The 20,975-nt window shown below is 39.5% G+C and overlaps 1 protein-coding gene across 1 annotated transcript in view; it reads right to left on the bottom strand.

Annotated features, from left to right (window-relative positions):
* Positions 1 to 13,636, bottom strand: part of LOC129266552 (transmembrane protein 145-like) — a 36,697-nt gene extending 23,061 nt beyond the window's left edge. The window contains exon 1 of the mRNA XM_064103914.1: positions 13,464 to 13,636. Coding sequence (XP_063959984.1) covers positions 13,464 to 13,598 — 135 coding nt within the window. The 5' untranslated portion in view covers positions 13,599 to 13,636. The remainder of the gene's footprint in view (positions 1 to 13,463) is intronic.
* Between the last annotated feature and the right edge of the window lie 7,339 nt (positions 13,637 to 20,975).

Genomic DNA, 20,975 nt, shown 5'->3' with positions numbered 1-20,975 from the left:
AAATCTTTGTATGAGATGAAAGTATACACAAATCCTTACAAATATATGAAAAACTTTTCTCCTGAAATTGCTGCATTTTTAAGAACGTCATGAATTACGCACTTCCGGAACGGCGACACAATGATGGGTAAATTTTGAGTCCCCGATTCGAAACATCTGATACATTTACTACACAGACATATCGCGCATGCGCACACACACGCACCGATTGAACACAAAAGTGCATTGACTCAGCTGCGTTGTTGAAACCTCCCCATGGGTTGAGAATATGTTGAGACACCACACCTCTTATTTTGATAACAATTGTCACCCCCACTTTCAAAATTAAATGATCGTGAGCATTTTTTTAATAATTTATATTTTGATACCAAATATTGGTAACTTGAGCGGGCAGCTTTGGAAACATCGATTGCTTAGTGTGGGCGTCTCAAATCGTCGCCCGAAAAAATCGCAGCTAAAATTCACACCGTACGGACTAAGTTTGCCTGGGGGGGGGGCCAGTCAAATATATTGCTGTACACACGCGTGACCAAAAAAACGTGTTTAAAGGGTTTTTTTTTTCAGTTTTGGACGCGGGCCGCGCATGCACTCGTTAAGGGTATCAAAAACACTGATTTTCAAAAAAAGGGGTAGTTTTGAAAAACGAATTTAGAGTATTTTTTTTTTCCAAAGCTTTTTTTTTTAAGACTAGCCAAACGTGTTTAGGGTATGTTTTTTTTCCAAGCTATTTCCCCGGGTTCACATTCTAAATGAAAAAACTTGTTAAGGGGGTTATTTTGCACACAGAGAAAAACTTGTTTAGGGGGTGTTTGGAAATAATTTGGCTACGTGTATGTACAGCAATAGACCTTATCGCAAATAGATTCACGCAAAGGATCATTGGATCGAAAAGGGAGCAATAGCGCTGCTATTGTCCGGGTGCGACAATGCGAACGCAAGCAGCCGACAATGAAGTGTATGATTTCCATAATGTATCAAAATACGATCGACGCCCGCAACCAACTTTTTGCTTTCTTCAAGTAAACCGCTCGTCATATTTGTTTCAGAAACTAACATCCCTTTTCTTTTTAATTATGGGTGGCGGAGATAGATGTGCTGTCTATATCTGCAAGAATTATCACAGATTTTATGAAGACAAGTGCAATTTTGTTTCATTTTTGCGCACTGTCTGTGCGTATTCTGAGCTGTGCAGCTGTGGCTGTGCAAAGTGCACTTGTATGCACGGACTGCGGGCACTCTCGGCCCAGGGACAGTGTACATCCGCGAGGCAGTGGATGAAACTGGTCTCGGAATTCCAAGTGAAGGAATAAATAAAATGATGATCAATATTAACAAACTCTGCAGTAGATTTGATTACTTTATTCTAGTTATATATATTTTAATAATATATCAATTGATTGTCAAGAATACATGTTTCATAAATAATTATCTCAATCATGATTTTGATTTTTATTCAGATATTAACCGAGGTATATCTTTTCTTTATCGCTCCACAGATACATAATTTTTGCATGTAATTCAGGATCATGGCCAGACATCCGGAAGTTTTATAAGTGGCCTGGTCCCAAGATTTTATAATACTGCCCAGACAAAATAATGAATTAAATAGAAAAAAAAATGTGAGAATAGTTGAAAGTATAATGAGAGAAACATAAGTATAAAAAAAAGAAATGAGGAAGGTGATCTGTGAGAGAAGTAATTAGTGACCGAATGCGATGGAATTAATTGAAGATGCACATTTTCAAATGATTTTGTTTTATTAAAACAATGGAATATATATCATTTATATGAATTAAATATCCATCAGCTGCTTATTTTTCAGACAAAATAAAATTACAGAGATGTTAGAGGGAGACCATGAAGAATACTAGGGCCTATACAGCATCAATAAAATGTTTTAAATCAGGGATTCATCTAATCTCATTTTTTTTGCATGTCATAGGCCTATTTATATGTATATATATACACACACACTAGCTTATCTTCAATATACTTTATATTTGATCTCTTCGGCCGCTCGATCCCTGATCGAGTCTCACCCCCCCCCCCCTCAATAACATTATAGATCTTGTATTTGATCAAACTCAAAAGCCCATTTGCAAAAGACTATATTCCCCCCAAAATAACAAAACTAGCTAAATTTACTACATGTAGTTATGAAGATAAAATATATATTATGGTCTACATTATGATTCTCATAAAAAATAGCCTCAGGCTCTCTTTGGATTGACGACGTGCTCTTTTCTAAAGTCGATCGGCATATGCCCGCAATCACCATGCTCACTTTTCCCGGCCACAAAATCTTCCCAAATTTAGCCCCAGAAAACTTGGAAAATACGGTGAGCATTGAGTTCATACTTTCACTGTGCAATCATGATACAAAGATTGTTCTATAAATCCACATTCAAGTATCAAAAGTAATTTCAATACGAAGAAATCAGACTTTTAAAAAAGCCTGGATTTTGAGTGACACTACACAAAACATATGGCGTTGTATGGCTTCCCGAAAGCCAATTCTGTGTTTGCTCCCTTTTCATTCCCGTGATCCTTTGCGGTGACATACGCCCTCACGCGACGAACGCTATTTGCGATAAGGTCTATCCATTTGACTGCCCCCCCCCCCCCCAGTATTGCAAGTCTGACTTTGACTGCGCTAAACTCCTTTTTTTCTTTTGCTGGATCTTTTACATTGCAGCATTTCAGGGAATTACCGACTACTGAGGATTAATATCAGATGGCACAAGACACTTTTCAACATTGCAAATGATTTCTAGAACAATTTTGGTCAGGCAGTGACAGGTGAGTCATTTAAGTGGTGCAACAGTATTTAAAAAAATGAAGTCCATTTGGAGACTTATTTGAGCACTCTATTCCCCTCTGTTCCTCATCTTTTCTTGCTCTTGACGTCGCGCGGCTTGTCGAACGACAACATCAATTTTTGGCCCAAAGAGGGCGCGCAATTTATATTCATATCAAAGACATGACAAGGGAAAGACTAGGCACCTAAACTATTTTACACGCAAATCGACGCAAAGCATTACGCGAAGTCCGTGAAGTGTCCAATCTTTTCATCGTATAGACTTCGGTAGACCGCATTATTGACGTTCGTGTGTGTGTGTGTGTGTATTTGAGTTTTGTCAGATGTGTATCAATCAGATATATTATTTACATCTGGGACCGACCTTTAACGTCACCATCCGAAAGACGTGACCAGGGCTCGAACCTCTGCATTAATTTGTAACTTCCCCACAGCTTGGATTACAGGCGCACGCCACAACGCTCGTTAAAGCTTGTACTGCTGGTTTCGTTCCAGGTAAATTTTTTTTTTTTTTTTTTTTATTAGTCATCGTTTTAAATTATTCGCAAAAAAGTGTTAATCATCGCCAACAATAATCTTCAATTATGTTTCTGAAGGTATTCCATTTATAGGTGCCCATAATTAGTCAAGTAATCATAAAAATTGCGCATTCAAAAAGTTTAGACAGCTATAAAATTACCGAGGAGCTGAATCAAGGTTGTGAAATTTATTAGCGCCACCAACGGGCTTCCTTGTATTTCCGTAGAAGAGACATGCAAAGTCACTTTCCAGGCCGAGGTAAGCGAATTTGCTCTTTTTTGTACGATTTCGCGATCGGGAACGGCTGTATAATTTCAGCTTTGATCTCGCTCTCTCTCTGTTCTCATCCCTCCGCTTGGTTCGGAGATCGTCGGGTCCAACCCGCATGTGACGTACATGTATCTTGAAGACTGAATGTTAGTGACTCATCAGGCCTACCTCGAGCGAAGTTCGTGCAGGCTCCACTCCACTTCACTACCGCTACACTTCGCTTCACCTACCCGAACCTCGAGACCATGAACTCGACCGGATATTCAGAGTGACAAAAGGTGGGATTTTATGGGGAGAAAATACAAAATTCATGCAACATCACGATCTTTAAAAACAAGTGCAACTAATATTCTTACTTTACACAAAGTTTCACTTCTTTTCCATGCTTCTATCAGTCTCAAAATTGATGATTTAGAGCCAACATGAAGTTCCTCACACGCGCGCGAGGGTCCGAGCTCGGACCAGACCCGGTACCTCCCGCATGCGATGTTTTGAAGTCGGCAGCGCATTAATATTTATACGTGTGAGGAACTTCATGTTGGCTCTAAATCATCAATTTTGAGACTGATAGAAGCATGGAAAAGAAGTGAAACTTTGTGTAAAGTAAGAATATTAGTTGCACTTGTTTTTAAAGATCGTGATGTTGCATGAATTTTGTATTTTCTCCCCATAAAATCCCACCTTTTGTCACTCGGAATATCCGGTCGAGTTCATGGTCTCGAGGTTCGGGTAGGTGGAGCGTAGTGTAGCGGTAGTGAAGTGGAGTGGAGCCTGCACGAACTTCGCTCGAGGTACATCAGGCCAGGATAGCACTGGAGCGGCTATTATGGATTTTTGTGATATATATCAAGGTCGCTTTTAATAGCTTGGCATTGATATCCAGGGGGAGCTTTGAGTCATAGGCAATAAGATTAAGAACAGCTTGGGTGAAATTGTAATTGTAGTTAACAGCTGCTTTGTCAGAAAAATGTATCTCGATGTCGTTGTTCGAATCCTCGGACATCACTTCGCGGATCGCTTGGATTCGCCGTGCGACGTAGTGTTGATATGGACTGAAGTTATGCGACCAAAACTAAAAGATTCGCCTGCAGCATGCTGGCAGCTTGTTCGCCACATGTTCGCATGATTTGGTTGCTAACTTCAGTCTTAAAGGAAAATGAAAGGATAGATTTATTATCTGGTCATAAGCCAATTACACTTCACTAATTAAAATAAAATTAAAATGAGGCAGAACGGTTTCCTATTTCCGATGATATGCCAAGTCAAAGTTATCAATATTTTGATATTCGAAAGCCCCGTGGAGGTCGCCATTTTGCTCATACTCCCCATATCTCCGTGGGGGGTTGTGACGTCAGCGACGTACAACTCAGTGTCCAACCCCGGCGAGTGCCTGTGATTGCTAGCGTAAAACAATGCTGATCAGGATGGTATACTGCCAAGCGTATGGCTGCTGAAATCAGTCAGAAAAGGGGACAAAATGCATCTAGCTTTTACCTAATTCACGATCCGCAGAAGTTGAGGCCAGAAATCTCTCTAAAAAAAAATTGGGTGGCTGCTGCTGACCGTGCGCCGACGTGCCTCTAGGCTCTACTCTATATACCTCTAAGTTAGCTCTGCTCGTTGAGCGATTTCTTCGGCCGAGTAGATCTATTTGTGGCTCGAAGTCGTAGGCTCTCGGCCATCCATTTCAATACAAACGTCCGCGATATGTTTTGTTTTATTTAAAATCGACGGTAACAAATAATAAACAACGTTAGATATATAGAAATATAACACAATCAACAATTTTCCGATATTCAAACGGGATAAATAACCAAACTTCCAACATAACACGATCACTCGGTTCAGGGTACATGACGGTCCGTACAGTACGTACAAATTTAGCTTTGTCAAATTTGCCAATTTGGATATCGTAAATAAATTTGTAAAAATTTTCATCAAAACTCATCAATTTGTGTTTTTAATCCATAAAATAATTCAAAAAGCTTTTTAATATTATTTCTAAGTGTTTTATGTGTATATTTTATTTATTTCTGGTAAAAAAAGTATCTATATTATGCAAACTTGGGGGCGGTTTCAGCCCGTATAGCTAGCTATGCGTTATGCACATGGAAGTACCGATACTACCGAGAGCAGTTGTACGTCGCTGACGTCACAATTTTGAACGAACCCCACAACAATGGCGATCTCCATTCAGAGACTTTGAACCTGAAGAAGCCCAACTTTGAAGAGGTGGTACTCGATACTGGGAAATCAGATTGGGGTATAAGTGGATTCATTTTGATTGGCATGTACTTATCAATGATATTATGTGGTATTCAATTTTGGGTTTCATTCTTCTTTAAGGTTAAAGGAGAATGAAACTCTTGGAGCAAGTTAGCTTTTGTGAAAGCAGACAAATCAAAGAATAAGATCAACAAAACTTTGAGTAAAATAGGACTAGCAATAAAAGAGTTATGAGCATTTGAATGTCGAGATCACTAATGCTATGGAGATCCTCCCATTTGCAATGCGACCAAAATCTGTGATGTCACACACGTACAACTCTCCCATTCGGACACTGAAAATATACCCCCAAACATCTCTTTTTGCTCATTCTAATCATATGACAAACGATTCATCAATGATATAATGTTGTGAAACCTCTGTACTTGTCATCTCATAAAGAAAACACCTCACCTTGTGATAGACTCTATAAAAGTGAGAATATAAGTGAAATAAGTACTAAAACAATGAGGGAGTTGTACGTGTGTGATATCACAGATCTTGGTCGCATTGCCGATGGGAGGATCTACATGGCATTAGTGATCTCAATATTCAAATGCTCATAACTTTCTTATTATTCATTCAATCATCCTCAAACTTTCAACAATATGTTTCTTTGATTTTTCTCTTTGATATGGATTCAGCTAGTTTCAAGGGTTTCATTCTCCTTTAAGCTTCAGTGATAATATCAGTCCATATCAACAGTACGGCGCACGGTGAATCCAATCCAAGCGATCCGCGAAGTGATGTCTGAGGATTCAAACAACGACATCGAGATCAAAGCTGAAATACAGCCGTTCCCGATATTGGAAAAGAGGTGGGGTATATAAGTTATATAACTATATTGACCTCGAAATGTGACCGAGAGACTTGTCATGGCATTTGGCCTTTTTTGGGAACAAGTAGTATTGGCATGATTGGTGACGAGGTATGCTGGTTAGCTGGTAATCGGCCGGTACGAAACTGCATTAGCGCCGTAAACCGTCTAAAACAATGGCTAATCTAAATAGCATTTACATGTAGGGTCATCAACAGACAACAGTCAGGGGCCCGTTTCTCAACACCTGGACAAGTTAGTCATATCTTTATCCACCAACCACGGAGTTAGTTCCAATCTTACTAAACCCGTTTCACGAAGGGCTTCCTAACTAGAATCCCTTGATATCGATACTATCAGTAGAAAGAGCAGACGAGACGTAGCCTTAGTCACAAAATAGCATAATTTTTGAAAAGCAAAAATGTGATAAAACTGCAATTATTGTGATTAATTTGGAAATACATCTAATAAAAATAATAGCAGAGGCAAAATATGAACCATGCATACTTAAAGAGAAATGCCAGTAGTTGCAGTAAACACTGATTTCATGTGAAAGTCTGTAAACCAGGCTTAATTGTCAGTATATCATCGAGGATCTAGATCTGGTACAGTTACATAAACTGAACTTTGTGAAATCATAAAATCTAAGCTGAAATACGATCACACTGAAGATCGCCAACACAGATAGGCACACGTGGGACAGTGTATTATTATTGCTGGAATAAAGACCCGACGGAAGTGACCGAATCCGCGCTTATTTTGCTTATTTCTCAGCAATTACACAATTTCTTCCAGAATCCTTTGGCACATATTTTTTATTCATACAAACAGACACTTGGGTGGTCATTATATTAGATTCTGTAAAAATTCATTTTGAGATCGTTACCAGAACTGGAATTTACCTTTAAACCATGAAGACTTGAGCATCTAATTGCTGAGAAAATCAAATTATGAATATATCATTTCATGACTAAAAAATCACATGGGGACAATGAGATGGGTATCCCCGGGATAGTAAATTTTGATAGTTCACGAAAGTAAACCACAATTGTTATCTTTGTAAAATAATGATAATTATAGGTTTATTTATGGTTCCAAACATCATCAAAATATAGTTTAAATTAATTTTTTTTAATTTTTTTACATACCGAAACACACGATTTGACAAATTCTTTGCATAAATTAGAGATAGAATTTATCAAAAATGTTGATAAGTGTTTGAAAACGACGAATACGAGTCCAGTTATGGATGACCTGCCGTGGTAGAATCTTTATCAATTCAATTAGGCCTACTTTACTATTTTAAAATGAGTGGTTTTGTTGCGTTTTACCAACAGTTTTGATAGTTTCTGTGCATAACAATTATTATTGAATGATCTATCACACCTGTTTTGCAATGTAATTTCAACTTCTATGAATGATTACGTAAGATTACAATTTTCAAATTTCGAGGCAATTTTGCATGTCATAGACATAGTCTACCCACGTGATGCCACAACGTCATTTTAAAAATTTAACAAAGAAGTTATGACAGGTTCGGAGGTGTCATATATATTTAGTGAGGTTGTTGTACCCGATCTTGGTAAAGAGGGCTTCGTGAAACGGTTAGCGGACAAGTAGCTCACTATCTCCGATTTAGTCAAGAAGTTAGACTAGAGGCAGCGTAGCTCAGTCGGTTAGAGCGCATGTTTCGGATAAGATCGTAGATCTCAACGTGAGGGGTTCGAGTCCCGCTCATGCCGAAACGCGTCTAACAAAAAAGTCTGATGCTATAGCGTTGTGTGTTAGCGTGCCTCACCACTGTATTCAGTGCAGGTGTGAATACAGTTGGAAAACACTCCGTCCATCGGAAAGGACGCAAATGTTGGTCCCGTGTATAGGAGAGGTACAACCTATGCACGTTAAAACCAATAGTAATACACTATTCGTCAAAGAGTAGGGTGTTCACCCGGTGTATTGCTAGGGTGTCCGGACTCATAATAAAAACTTCCGCCTAAATGCGGTAATGCACTGCTGCGCGCATAACAATGGTCAGCACAGATTAAACATGCCTCCAGTAATTTTACAATAACTTTTTACAAAGAGTCATAATTGAGAAAATAATTGAAACACAAGCACAGCACTCATTTTCCTGACCTTACTAACACAATTACCCCCCAAACTAGCATGAGTTTAATTTCCATTTCATTTAATGAATTTTACTCTAAAAATGCGGTTTGGATCGGTCGCGGCGACGCAGACATTCTTCTACACGCATTTTCAATGGCATCGCGCATCTCAAGAAAATGGTCAAGATTATCAGGGTAAAATCACACTTTCAGGTGATTTTACACCATGATCCAAATAAATTTAGAATATAAAAATGTTTTAATCGAAAAGAGTAAAATTTTCTCAATATATACCGACCAGGGGCGTTTAAATCACGGTGATAAATTCCATGGTACAAAAGAAAGCAATCGTTAGACCCTCCATTCACACCAACTATGAAAAGTACAATAACAGCCCCATGTGTACGTATATGGATTCAGTCACGTAGAATACGAATCTGCAGTTAGTTTTTCGCTAACCCCCTTGGATCAACTTACAAAATGCATTTCAAATTACCCTTCCCGTCATCAAAAAGAGCATCGAAAATAGAGGCGTGACTAACGAATGGACGCGCATAGCAACAAGCACTCCCGCGCTACGTGATCACGTGTGAGAGCCGGCGCGAGATACGAAAAAGGTCGCGGGTGTTGTGCGTGCTGCTATAGTAATTTTGTGTACAAATGAACGTGGGAATTCTCACTCACGAATGTGTTTATAAACAGTGATTCATCGGTACTTGTATTTCGTGTTGTGATTTTACATACCCTGTGAGAAAAATGTGTTCGAGTGGTAAAGGTGGAAATGTCGTTAATGAAGTCGTAAACACTGTAACCAGTACAGGGGAACAGAGGGGGAGTTACAGATGGCAATGTGTGGGAAATTGAATCAAGACAAAATGGGATGGGAATATTTAACAAATGGTGTTGCTTTCGAGTTGTAATTGTATAGGTGGTCCCGAAAACAAGGTATGAGTATAAGCATTTTTCGTGGCTTCTTGCCGAATTGTTTGATGTAGGAAATGTTGTTGGTGACAAAGCTTTGAATAAGCGTATAAGAAATCTAGAAAAAAAAAGAAAAGCAGCGGACCGGCACTGAACAGAAGAATGAAATTCCCGGGATCGTAAGGGATGTTTTTGTTGTTATAAACACAATGACCGGCACAAAGAAAAATGAGGCCGCGGTGGAGAAAAGGGGCCCCATCAAAAAAAATAATGAGAATGCATAAAAAAAAAGAGAAAAATAAAGAAAATACATGTCGATGCCGCCTTGCAAAGAAAAAATAAAAATAAAATGAAATAAAAGGAAAAGAAAAGAATAAAAGAAAGAAAAGATAAGCAAAGAATAAAAATGAAAGAGGAAGTAACAGAGGTGAAAAAAGAAGATAATATTGGCTTATATGTTACTCTATGTGTGTGTGTTTTCTCTAATCTGTTATAAAAGAGTGCATTAATTAATTACATTAATTACCCCTAAAGCTCGCTAAATGAATAAATAAATAATACGCAAATAAATAAATAATAATAAATAAACGCATATCGCTGTCAAGGCGTTTCTGTGCGCTGAAAATGTATGAACATGTGTAACGTTAGCAGTACAATGCAGCTACGAAAAAAGAATTGAAATATGAATAGTTTCTCATAAGAATGAAATGGTATTTGACATGAAACGATATTTAATGTTATCAAAAGAATATGATTAGAAAACCACCGTTGTGAAATACCAAGGAAGCCTAAGGAAGTACCTGCACAAGACAAAATATTGAAGAGTCGGCCGGCGATGTTCCATCGGTCTGCATCCGCTGATGCCGGAGCAACCGACTCAGCTATGAACAAAAAATTACATTTTATTCAAAAAATACAAAATGATGGCCATATTAAATAAGAAAGTTTTGGTTGATGTCAATATTACTTCACTTGTTAAAAAAGAGCATTTCTAAACAATGCAGATCGCATGCACCGTTGTAAATTCATCCCCCCCCCCCTCGACACCAACCTGCACCCTTACAGTCACGGTCACAAAATAACAAAAAATCATCACTTTCCCGTACGTCTTCGTGTATCTCATTTGATGTACAATCTAAGTATCTGCATGTTCAAATAAGCTTTTGAGAGGTATGGAACCCCCCCCCCCCGCCCCCCCCCCCCCCCCCCCCGTGAAAAACCGTCCACTCAAATTTTTACCCTACCAGAGATTATCCAAAGTGACGAGGGGCAAACAAGCCACAAGCTTTTCGTCTCTAATATTCCAAGTAAATCCAATTACCGTTCAGTACTTCAGTAAATCCAACAAAAGAGCCGTCTCTTAATATTTTGCTCATTTTGACTGAGATCATTCAACTACGGACCCTACTTCGATTGAGCATACGTTGGAATGTCAGTTACCATGGTGACCGGCAGTCAAGATAGTATGCAGGTTGCCATTGTTTACATTTAGTCTGGAATGAGAGTAGAGGTCAGAATGGGGGCATGCATGAATGGGTGACATGATACGAGGATGGCTTCATGTAAAATGAGCGTTTTCCCAGGGCGGTATAGCGGATCGGGGGGGGGGGGAGGGGGTGGCAGCGGGAGGGGGGGGGGTGGCGGCCAGCCCCGGGCTAACCTAAATAATAATAATAATAATAATAACGGAGTATAGGACCGGGGGTGTAGGATCAAACTTCAACACCCCTTTCACTCTTTAGGGGTCTTTACGACAGTTGCGCGAACAGAAAGGGGGGGGGAGGTAGGACGCATTACTCGTCGCAGCTCGTTGTGTCAAACCAACTTGTCTCCCCCTCTTTTGAGAGGCACAATTAAAATTTGAAATGGAAAATTAAAAGCCGTTAAAACAGTAATGTCCCTCCCCCTCCCCCCCCCCCTTAAAAGTGAGGACAAACTTTTATTGTCGACGAAATACCCTTCATTTTCTGTGAAAACTTTTTTTTTTCATCGGGAAAAATGTGCCCCCCCACCCATTGGAAAATGTTGGATCCGTCTCTTGTCCAGATGGCCTGATTTATAGTGAGTCTTTAATATTTGTTTATATCGTGGGAAAAAGTGGATTATTGCAGAGCACGAACCCCGTTACCATATTCGGATAATGAAATGGATCCCAGTTATAGCTCGATCTATCCAGTAGATAAATCAAAACCAGGGAGATTGAATTATCATTGAATAAAAAGTTACAACTCGCAATGCGCGCCAATCAATTCAATCATGAAGTTAAGTTGGAATCAACACCAACCAATGGAGATTGAAATTTTACAAGATATAAAGAAAAGGGGTCAATTTACCAGGAATTAGCAGAATGGGGGGGGGTAGACTTTTTTGAATAGCAAAATACAACAATAAAAAATGGTAACCATTCTCGGAAACACTTGGCAACTCAAGAATTTTCTGACAATCATGCACAAAGTGATTGAATGGTTGCGGGCAGGACTGGGGTGGGAATATGCCCCCCCCCCCCCTCCACCTTGCTCCCCAACCAGCGCCTCATTACAAACATTTAATAGTTTTTAAGAATCAACTGGAATCATACGAAAAAGGGAGATTCAGGCATTAACTTAAAATGGCAAACCATTAAAAAACTTACGATCGGACATATTCTCATTCTTTGACGCCCCCCCCCCATCTCTTCTCGCCTTTAGGGGAATACATTAGAGTGAATCAAGTTGATCTGTAATTGATACACTCGATAAAATGCATTGTACATCACATACAAATCACATACACGTGCCAGATTCTCTCAGCCCAGACACCACGCTCAGACATAAACATCAACAATGGAAATTTCCATGACTGGCAAAAGCCACGTGTTGCATGTTATTCAGACTCACATGTACATTGACTCCACGAAAATGCACACACTCGTGATGCACACAAATCCAGACACATTTCATCATAATTTTTCTGTCTGTCTCTCTCATCTTCTCTCAAATCCCGTGGGCTCTGCACGTAAGTATTGTCTCCGTCGCTCTCTCTCTCTCTCCCTTTCTCTCCAAGGAGCGTTGCTCCTGACTCTCTCATATCTCCGACGTGACATGCATTTGACCTAAACGCACCCTTACGGGTGCGTAAAGCGAACTTTTGATGTATATTCATGAGCCGTGGCGCGTGATAAACATGGCGCGCTGACGTCATCAGCAACATTCGCGGAGACTCCTCCTCCGGAGATTCCTGAAAAAGACATGATCGCGTACCGTGGATGACCACATTTTGAGAGGCTTTTGGGCTCTAATCGGCGGAAAAAATGTCAATTTTCGTTCACTTATAATTTTGCTGTGAAATGGATTTACCACATCAAATTTAGCAGTTGGTAAGAGTGAAATTTTCTCTTTCAATTGAATACAGTCATAACACGTAATTCAAACCCGATCCGAAGATATAAATTAGGTCCGGACACCCTAGTATTGCACCTGCCGGTCCCGGCAAAATCCAGGTCAAGTACCCGATGCGTTTATGCCCAGAAGGGCCCTGCATCGTATACATCCAGATCCAGATCCAGACTAATGACGGTGTTGAGAAACGGGCCCCTGGTGATTTAACTCTTGAGTCTTGTCACGGAATTGTGATTTTCCTTATTGGACGTGTGTGGATAAGGATTGCGCGCGCCAGTAAATGAATGATGAATGACCGTTAGTGCGTTACGCGACAAAGATAAACACGGACAAGAAACGAAACGAAATTCGTCGATTTTTATACTTACATCGGTTGTTTCTATTCGACCTTCTTGATATAGACATAATGTACTCTGTAATAATGAACTTAATATGGCAAGAAATAGTGAAAATTGTTGAACAACGAAGATTTGGCCCTTCGTTCTTCTGACTAGCTGCGCCATTTTCTTTGCTGATGATCGATTTTTATTTTCATTTTGCAATATGGGGCGCACGTACGTACGTACGTACGTGCGCGGCGCGAGCGAGCAAGCGAGCGATCGAGAGTTACGGACACTTGCATAGTGTATGCACGTATGCATTCCGCCGGGCATTCCGTCGACGGCTGGGAATAACATGTACGTAATTCGGTAGCGTTCGATCGCCTAGCAACACTACGAGTCTTTCACTCTGTCAATGATCAAGTCGTAGCCTAATAAGCCCAAAAAATTGAGGGGCTCGATATATGGCGTATTGAGAAGTTTTATAACGAGCGAGCAAAAAAAAGTGCCTTTGCATACGAAAATCCAATTTTGTGACAGATTTTGACAGAATGTTTAGAAAATAATAGATTGATTGATTGCATTTATTCTTTTTCATTTCAAAATTTAACAAAAGTTACAATGTATAGCAAAACACAAAAAATTAATATACAGAAATGAAAAAAGAGAACCCATACTACCATAATACCATAATACCATATTTCACCCGATTTCACCTTTCTCTCTTTCTTTTTTCCCCGTTATTTCTTATTTTTACTTGGTCGTGATTTTTTTTTTTTTTTTTTGGGGGGGGGGCTTGCCCCATCTGTAGACCTACTAGTATGCCTATATTTTTCAATGGTCCCAAATTTAAATTTTTTTTTTTTGGGGGGGCGAACACGAATCGAAATTAAGCCCTTACTTTAGAATATTCAAAATTCTTAATTGTGACGAAATACACTCGTTATCCCCCCCCCCCCGCTATCCCTTTGATTTATGAAGATATGGGCAAAAAATTAAACTGCAATATACAAAACTTATTTGCCCAGTTTGGAAATTAGGTCCATTTTTTTTCATATAGCTATTGTCGGCCTATATTTTAATTTTTATAATGATCATTTCTTACAAACAAGCATCACAGCTAGGCGGTAAAAAGGTGAACACCCCGACCCCCTCCTCCAACCCCCTCCCCTCACCTACGTTTTGAAAGTAATGAAAAGCTCCCCCCCCCCCCCTAAAAAGTGGTACGGAAAGAAGGAGAAAGGGAATACCCTGTAGTCAGCTACTCTGCCACCCCCCCCCCCCCCTCGATCACCACAAAAATGTCGACCCCCCCCAAAAAAAAAAAAAAAAAAGAGAGCGAGAGAGAGGGAGTGGGAAGGACAAGAGGAAGGGAAAATGCTGTTGCACGCAATTAAGATTGTGTCAAAATATATCACAAAATTTTATTTTCATTTCAGAAATGGCAAGTCTTCGCTTGCTCCCAACTTTATGCCACTAACTAAAATAAGGGCATATATAGGGCCTTAGGTTCCATTACATTTTCTCCGGCGACATTTGCTCCGCTGCAAGTTCCACACACTTATGGAATGGTCAACTTCAACCCCGAGATTTAAATAACACTGCATCCTATTCTATATAATTATACCTAATCCTAACAATATTGTAACCTTAACCCTACTATCTTGACGAAAAAAATTCCGGAGCAATTGTCGCCGGAACAAAATGTCGTCGTCGTGTCATCGGCTATAGAAACGCTATATTATGTAGGGCCTACCAGGGGCCGCGGAGCGGTTTTGAAAGTGGGAAGGGGCTGAGCTGAAAGTGGGGGGCTGACCATGCAAAAAGTAAAAATCAGATGGTCCTTTTTTTACGTTTTTGTACATGCATGGTTTTGGAGAAAAAAATGCGGGGGCTGAAGCTCCTCCCCCCTGGTTCCGCGGCCCCTGCCTACCTCACTTAAGGTTGCGCCCCACCCCCCCCCCCCCACCCATCCCTGATAATATATAGATGAGCATGCATTGACAAGGGATGTCTCCAGCTTCCACGGTCGCCACAGCCACGGTTGTCTTCTTCTCGTGTTGTATTGTTGTTTCGTTAATTGTTTCATTGAGGCCTGAGCTATATGACGAGTGATGACGTCATCTCGCCTATAACACAATGCATATCGGAATACCTCGCCCCATAAGATTGTAGAATCTCGTTAGCTTTTATATTTTTAAACGTAAAAACGGGCCTAGTATAAGTTTCCCACGTCAAGCTAACGTAGGCCTCTAACTATACATTATAATACCAAAAGAAATGCTGAAATCAGGGGCGGATCCAGGATTTCCAAGGGGGGGGGCACATTTTCCCGAGGAAAAGATTGACAAGCAATCAAAAGGAGGATTTTCAACCAAAAATTAAAGAAATTTCGTCCACGAAAAAAATAGACAAGCACACTCATCTTTTACGGCATTTTTACATTACAAATTTTAACTTACAAACTTATCTTTGACCTCTCAATCTCTTCCTCTCTCGCTCCCCTTTCAGTACTTTATTCCTTCTCTCTTCCCTCTATTCTTCGTCATGTCTTTGTTTTCTTTTGCGTTTTTATAGTCACTAGCGTACCTAAGGGGGGGGCAGACTGCTCCCCCCCTGATGAGTCACAAGCAAAAAAAAAAGGAAGCGAAAAAATGGAAAGAAAAGAGGAAAAAGGAAAGAGAGAAAAAAGGGGCGAAGGGGAAAAAGAAGAAAGAGTTTAAAAGAAAGGGAAAACAAAAACTAGACTGCAGACTGTCGGAAAAAATGATAAACTGTCGGGCACACGGGGCTGTTCCAACTGATTTGGTTTTTTACTTCCACCATCTTTGTTGGTAAACATGGTAAATGGCAATTAAACTGTACACTTTTATCGGTAAATTGTAATTTTTACGCAATGCGACTTTTAGAGCTCTCTGTACCGATAGTGAGGACGGACTGGGCTGACCAGGGACAGGAAAAATGTAGAGAACAACTTTAGGTAATATAATTATAACAATAAAAAATTCGCTCGCGCTACGCGCTCGCATCAATTTTTTAGTTGGATACCTAGGACAAATGTTTAGTTTTCAGGTAGAAATATCAAAAATTTCCAGCTCGCATTTCGTGCTCGCGTCAATTCATTAGTTAAGCAAGGTTTCCACTTTGGCGAGTTAACATCGCGAGTTATGGCGAGTTATCGCGAGTTGCCAAAATGAGGCACTCGCGATAACTCGCATAAAGCTCACCATGAAACTCGGGATAACTCGCGACAACTCGGCAGAGCTCGGCGGAGCTCGTTCAAGCTCGGGACAACTCTCCTTGAAGTCGTGAGCTGTTTCAAAATTTTTGAACATGTTCAAAAATTTTGCTAACTCGCTGTAACTCGTGCTGAACTCACCTAAACTCGTTATATACTCGCAGCACTCGCAATAACTCGTAAGAAGCTCGAGATAAACTCACAATAACTCGTAATAACTCGCCACATCTGAGTATACGCGAGTGCGTTCCGAGTTTTCAAGAGCGATATACGAGCATTGCGATCGTTTTACGAGTCAAATGGAGGTGCCCACGAGATTAGCGCGACTTTAGATCGAGCACCCCGAGTTACAGCGAGTTTCGTATGAGTTTATTCCGAGTGCGTTGCAATAGCTCAGAGGCATGCCAGCTGAATGATAAATGTCCAGTGATCTATATTTTCCCCACATATAAACCCCTCAAAAAAAGTTTGAAATCTGAGTTTGGCCATTAATTTCTCCCAACTCCAAAATTTACACATTGCATATTTGACATCATTTAAAAGGTCATTCAATTTTCTTTACAATGATACCATGCTTGTTATGATCATGCCATCACGAAAAGAGCAGGATTCAAAAGTGTTGGATAAAGTCTGAATTGAAAAGCTGCAAAACGAGCAAAAAAGTTTGGAAATCTGAGTTTGGCCATTAATTTATCCCGACTCCGAATTTTACACAATGCATATTTGATATCTTTCAAAAGATCATTTGATTCTCTTTTAAATGATCCCATGCTTGTTATGATCATGCCATCAAAAAAGAACAAAATTAATAAGTGTTGGATGAGGTCTCAAGTAAAAAGCTGCAAAACGAGCATAAGTAATCATGAAGGGTCAATACAGAACATGATGTTTTTGTCTGTGTCAATAAAGATGAAAATCCATTCAAATCAAACCCCTGCTTTTTCATTTCATAATGTTTTGTTGTGGTTTATGTTTGTTTGTTGTGTGTTTGCTTGTGCAGAGGTGTGTTTGATTCCATTTGAATGTTGATATTAAGGTGCATGAAAACAATTGCTGAGAATCTCACTCATCATCATGGAAGAAAAGAACAGTGACTTTCAATATTGTGTCATTTTGCAAATTTTGAATTTTGACCTTGCCCCGCATTTCAAGGCACTGCACCTCCATGTGAGCCATAATCATATCATGTAGGGTATCATTTAAAGACACTTAAATGATCTATTCATTGATATTAATTCAACTTGATATTTACTAAAACCGAGGCGGGATTACCGATCAAACTCAAAAGAAACCGCTTAAAATACTCACTCATCAAAGGAACAGTGACTTTCAATACTGTGTCTCTTTGCAACTTAATTTTGATTTTTGACCTTGCCCTACATTTCAAGGCACTGCACCTCCATGTGAACCATAATCATATCATGTAGGGTATCATTTAAAGACACTTAAATGATATATTCATTGATATTAATAACAATTGATATTTACTAAAACTGAGGAGGGAGTTTTGATTAAAGTCGGATTTCCAAACTTTTTTTGAGGAGTTATTTTAAAGTGAGAGCACATTTTAACTGACCCACGCAATGTACACGTACTTTTAAAAAGGCTGTTTCCACTGCATTATTACAACTTTCAACAAATAAGGAGAGAAATATGCCTCGATCCAAAAGATCCAAGAGTTGTGGCCATTCAGATAGGGAAACAGCGAAAGAAGATGACATTCAAACAAGGGTAGAAGAAGTGCAGGAAGAGACAATTGAAACGGAAGAGGAGGTCAATGACGAGCAGAGCCAAGGTAAAAAAACAAGACATCAAACTGGACAATTAAGGTCCAAGTGGAGCGCCTCTGCATCACGCTATCCAATATAGAAGTAGTGCTGACTCTGAAAACTATTGTAAAATAATTATTCACAAAAACACCATTCATACATTGATACAATACTACGTTCATTTACAATAAATGACATTTGACCTTTATCATTTGACCTAAGACTTGTCAGTGATACTAGATTACCCCTATATCCACATTTTATAAACTGTATCTAAACTTTGAAAGTTATGACAGTAATATAGTATTAATCTCCAAAATGGCCAAAGTTCAATAACCTTAAATGACCTTTGACTTTGGTCATGTGACCTGAAACTGACATGAAATGTTCGGTGATACTTGACTACTCTAATATCCAAGTTGATGAATCATATCCATAAGCTTTCAAAGTTATGATGGTAATTCAACAAATACCCCCAACATGGCCAAAGTTTATTGACCATAAATGACCTTTGACCTTCGTCATGTGACCTAAAACTCGCACAGGATGTTCAGGAATACTTGATTACTCTTATATCTAAGATTCATGAATCAGATCTATAAACTTTTAAAGTTATGATGGTAATTCAACAGATCACCCGAACATCAATAAAGTTCATTGACCTTTGACCTTGGACATGTGACCTGATATCCGCACAGGATGTTTAGTGATACCTGATTACTCTTATGTTCAAGTTTCATGAATCAGATTCATAAACTTTCAAAGTTATAATGTTAATTTAACAAATACCCCAATTGGCCAAAGTCCATTGACCCTAATTGACCTTAGTCATGTGACTTGAAACTCAAGCAGGATGTTTATATACTTTAATAACCTTATGTCCACGTTTCATGAACTAGGTTCATATATTTTCTAAGTTATGATGACATTTCAAAAACTTAACCGTAGGTTAAGACTTTGATGTTGATTCCCTAAACATGGTCTACGTTCATTGACCATAAATTACCTCTGACCTTGGTCTTGTGACCTGAAACTCGAAAAGAATATTTTGTAATGCTTGATAAACCTTATGGTCAAGTTTCATGAACTAGGTCCAAATACTTTCTCAGTTATGATGCCATTTCAAAAACTTAACCTTCGGTTAAGATTTGGTGTTGACGCCCCCTCCGCCGGCATCCATCTTTGAGTGCCAAAAATGTGCATTTCCCACCCCTAGGTCGTATGAAACTCTTATCACTCGTAACAAAATCTTTATAACTCGTTCATAGCTCGCTTTAAGTCGTATAAAGGTCACCGCAACTCATACTAAGCTCGGCCTGACTCGTTTCGCGCTCGGTTCACTCGTACAACGAGCGTAGTGAACTCGATGTTGAGTCGTTTGTCACTCAAGCAAATTCCAGGGAAAAATGTAAATTTCACGCGAGCTTGTGCGAGCTAAGGCGAGTTAGAGCTCGCGCAGCTCGCGTATGACTCGCAACTCCAACTCGCCAAAGTGGAAACCTTGCTTTAGGTCGGAATTTCAAATAGTTCAGCCGGCGCTTTGTGCTCACATATAACTGTTTAGGTATATCCATCCTGTGATTCCTGTACATAGTTAAATGAGGAGCTTAGAATTTCCGGTTTTCAGGTCGGAATATAAAAAATAAAAGATATCAAAAATATATCATTAGAAACCAATTTGTTCACGGTTACAGAAATTGTTTAGAATATCAAGTTCTTAGGTTGGAATATCAAAAATTCCAGCTCGAGCTTCGCACTCGCATAAAATTCCATCTTGTTCATAATTAAATGAAGTGTTTATAATGTAAAGTTTTCAGGTCGAAATATCAAAAAATTTCAGCTCGCGCTTTGCGCTCACACCAATTAATTGTTTTTAACTACCATTTTGTTCATAGTTTAAAAAAAGTGCTTAGAATGTCCAGTTTTCAGGGGGGAATATCTCAAATTTTCAGCTCGCTCTTGGCGCTCGCATCAATTAATTTTTCAGTTAGAAACCAATTTGTTCATGGTTACTAAAAGTGCTTAGAATATCCAGTTCTTAAGTTGGAATATCAAGTTTTAGCTCGCGTTTCGCGCCCGCACGACTGTTTAGATACCCATCCTGTAAAACTGCTTAGAATGTTTAGGGTCCAGTAAGGAATATCAAAAATTTTAGCTCGCGCTTCGCGGTCGCATAATTTATTAAGGAAGATACCCATCATTTTCATAATTAAGTGCACAAAATGTATCGTTTTAGGTCTAGATTTTGAGAAAAAAAATCAGCTTGCGCTCGCAATTATTATTTTAGTGTAAATTGTTAGGCACGTGTCAGTGAAAGTGCATGAAGACTTTTTGGGGGTGGGGCTTGTCAATTTTGTTGTAAACAATAATGTCCCCCTTGAAAATCCAGGATCTGCCCCTGGGTTGGATATAAATGAGTTTTGGTCGTCGGACGTCAGTAATCGGTACTACATCTGTCGGTAATCAAGGTCCTCCACCCCCCCCCCCCCCCCCGTGGAAAAGGTCTATATACACCTGCTTACACATTCCTCTGGTTATTACCGCCCCCCCCCC

Source organism: Lytechinus pictus, chromosome 8 (assembly GCF_037042905.1).
Source record: "Lytechinus pictus isolate F3 Inbred chromosome 8, Lp3.0, whole genome shotgun sequence".
NCBI lineage: Eukaryota > Metazoa > Echinodermata > Echinoidea > Temnopleuroida > Toxopneustidae > Lytechinus > Lytechinus pictus.
Note: the sequence above shows the minus strand (reverse complement) of the source record. Positions and strands in the feature narration are given on the sequence as shown.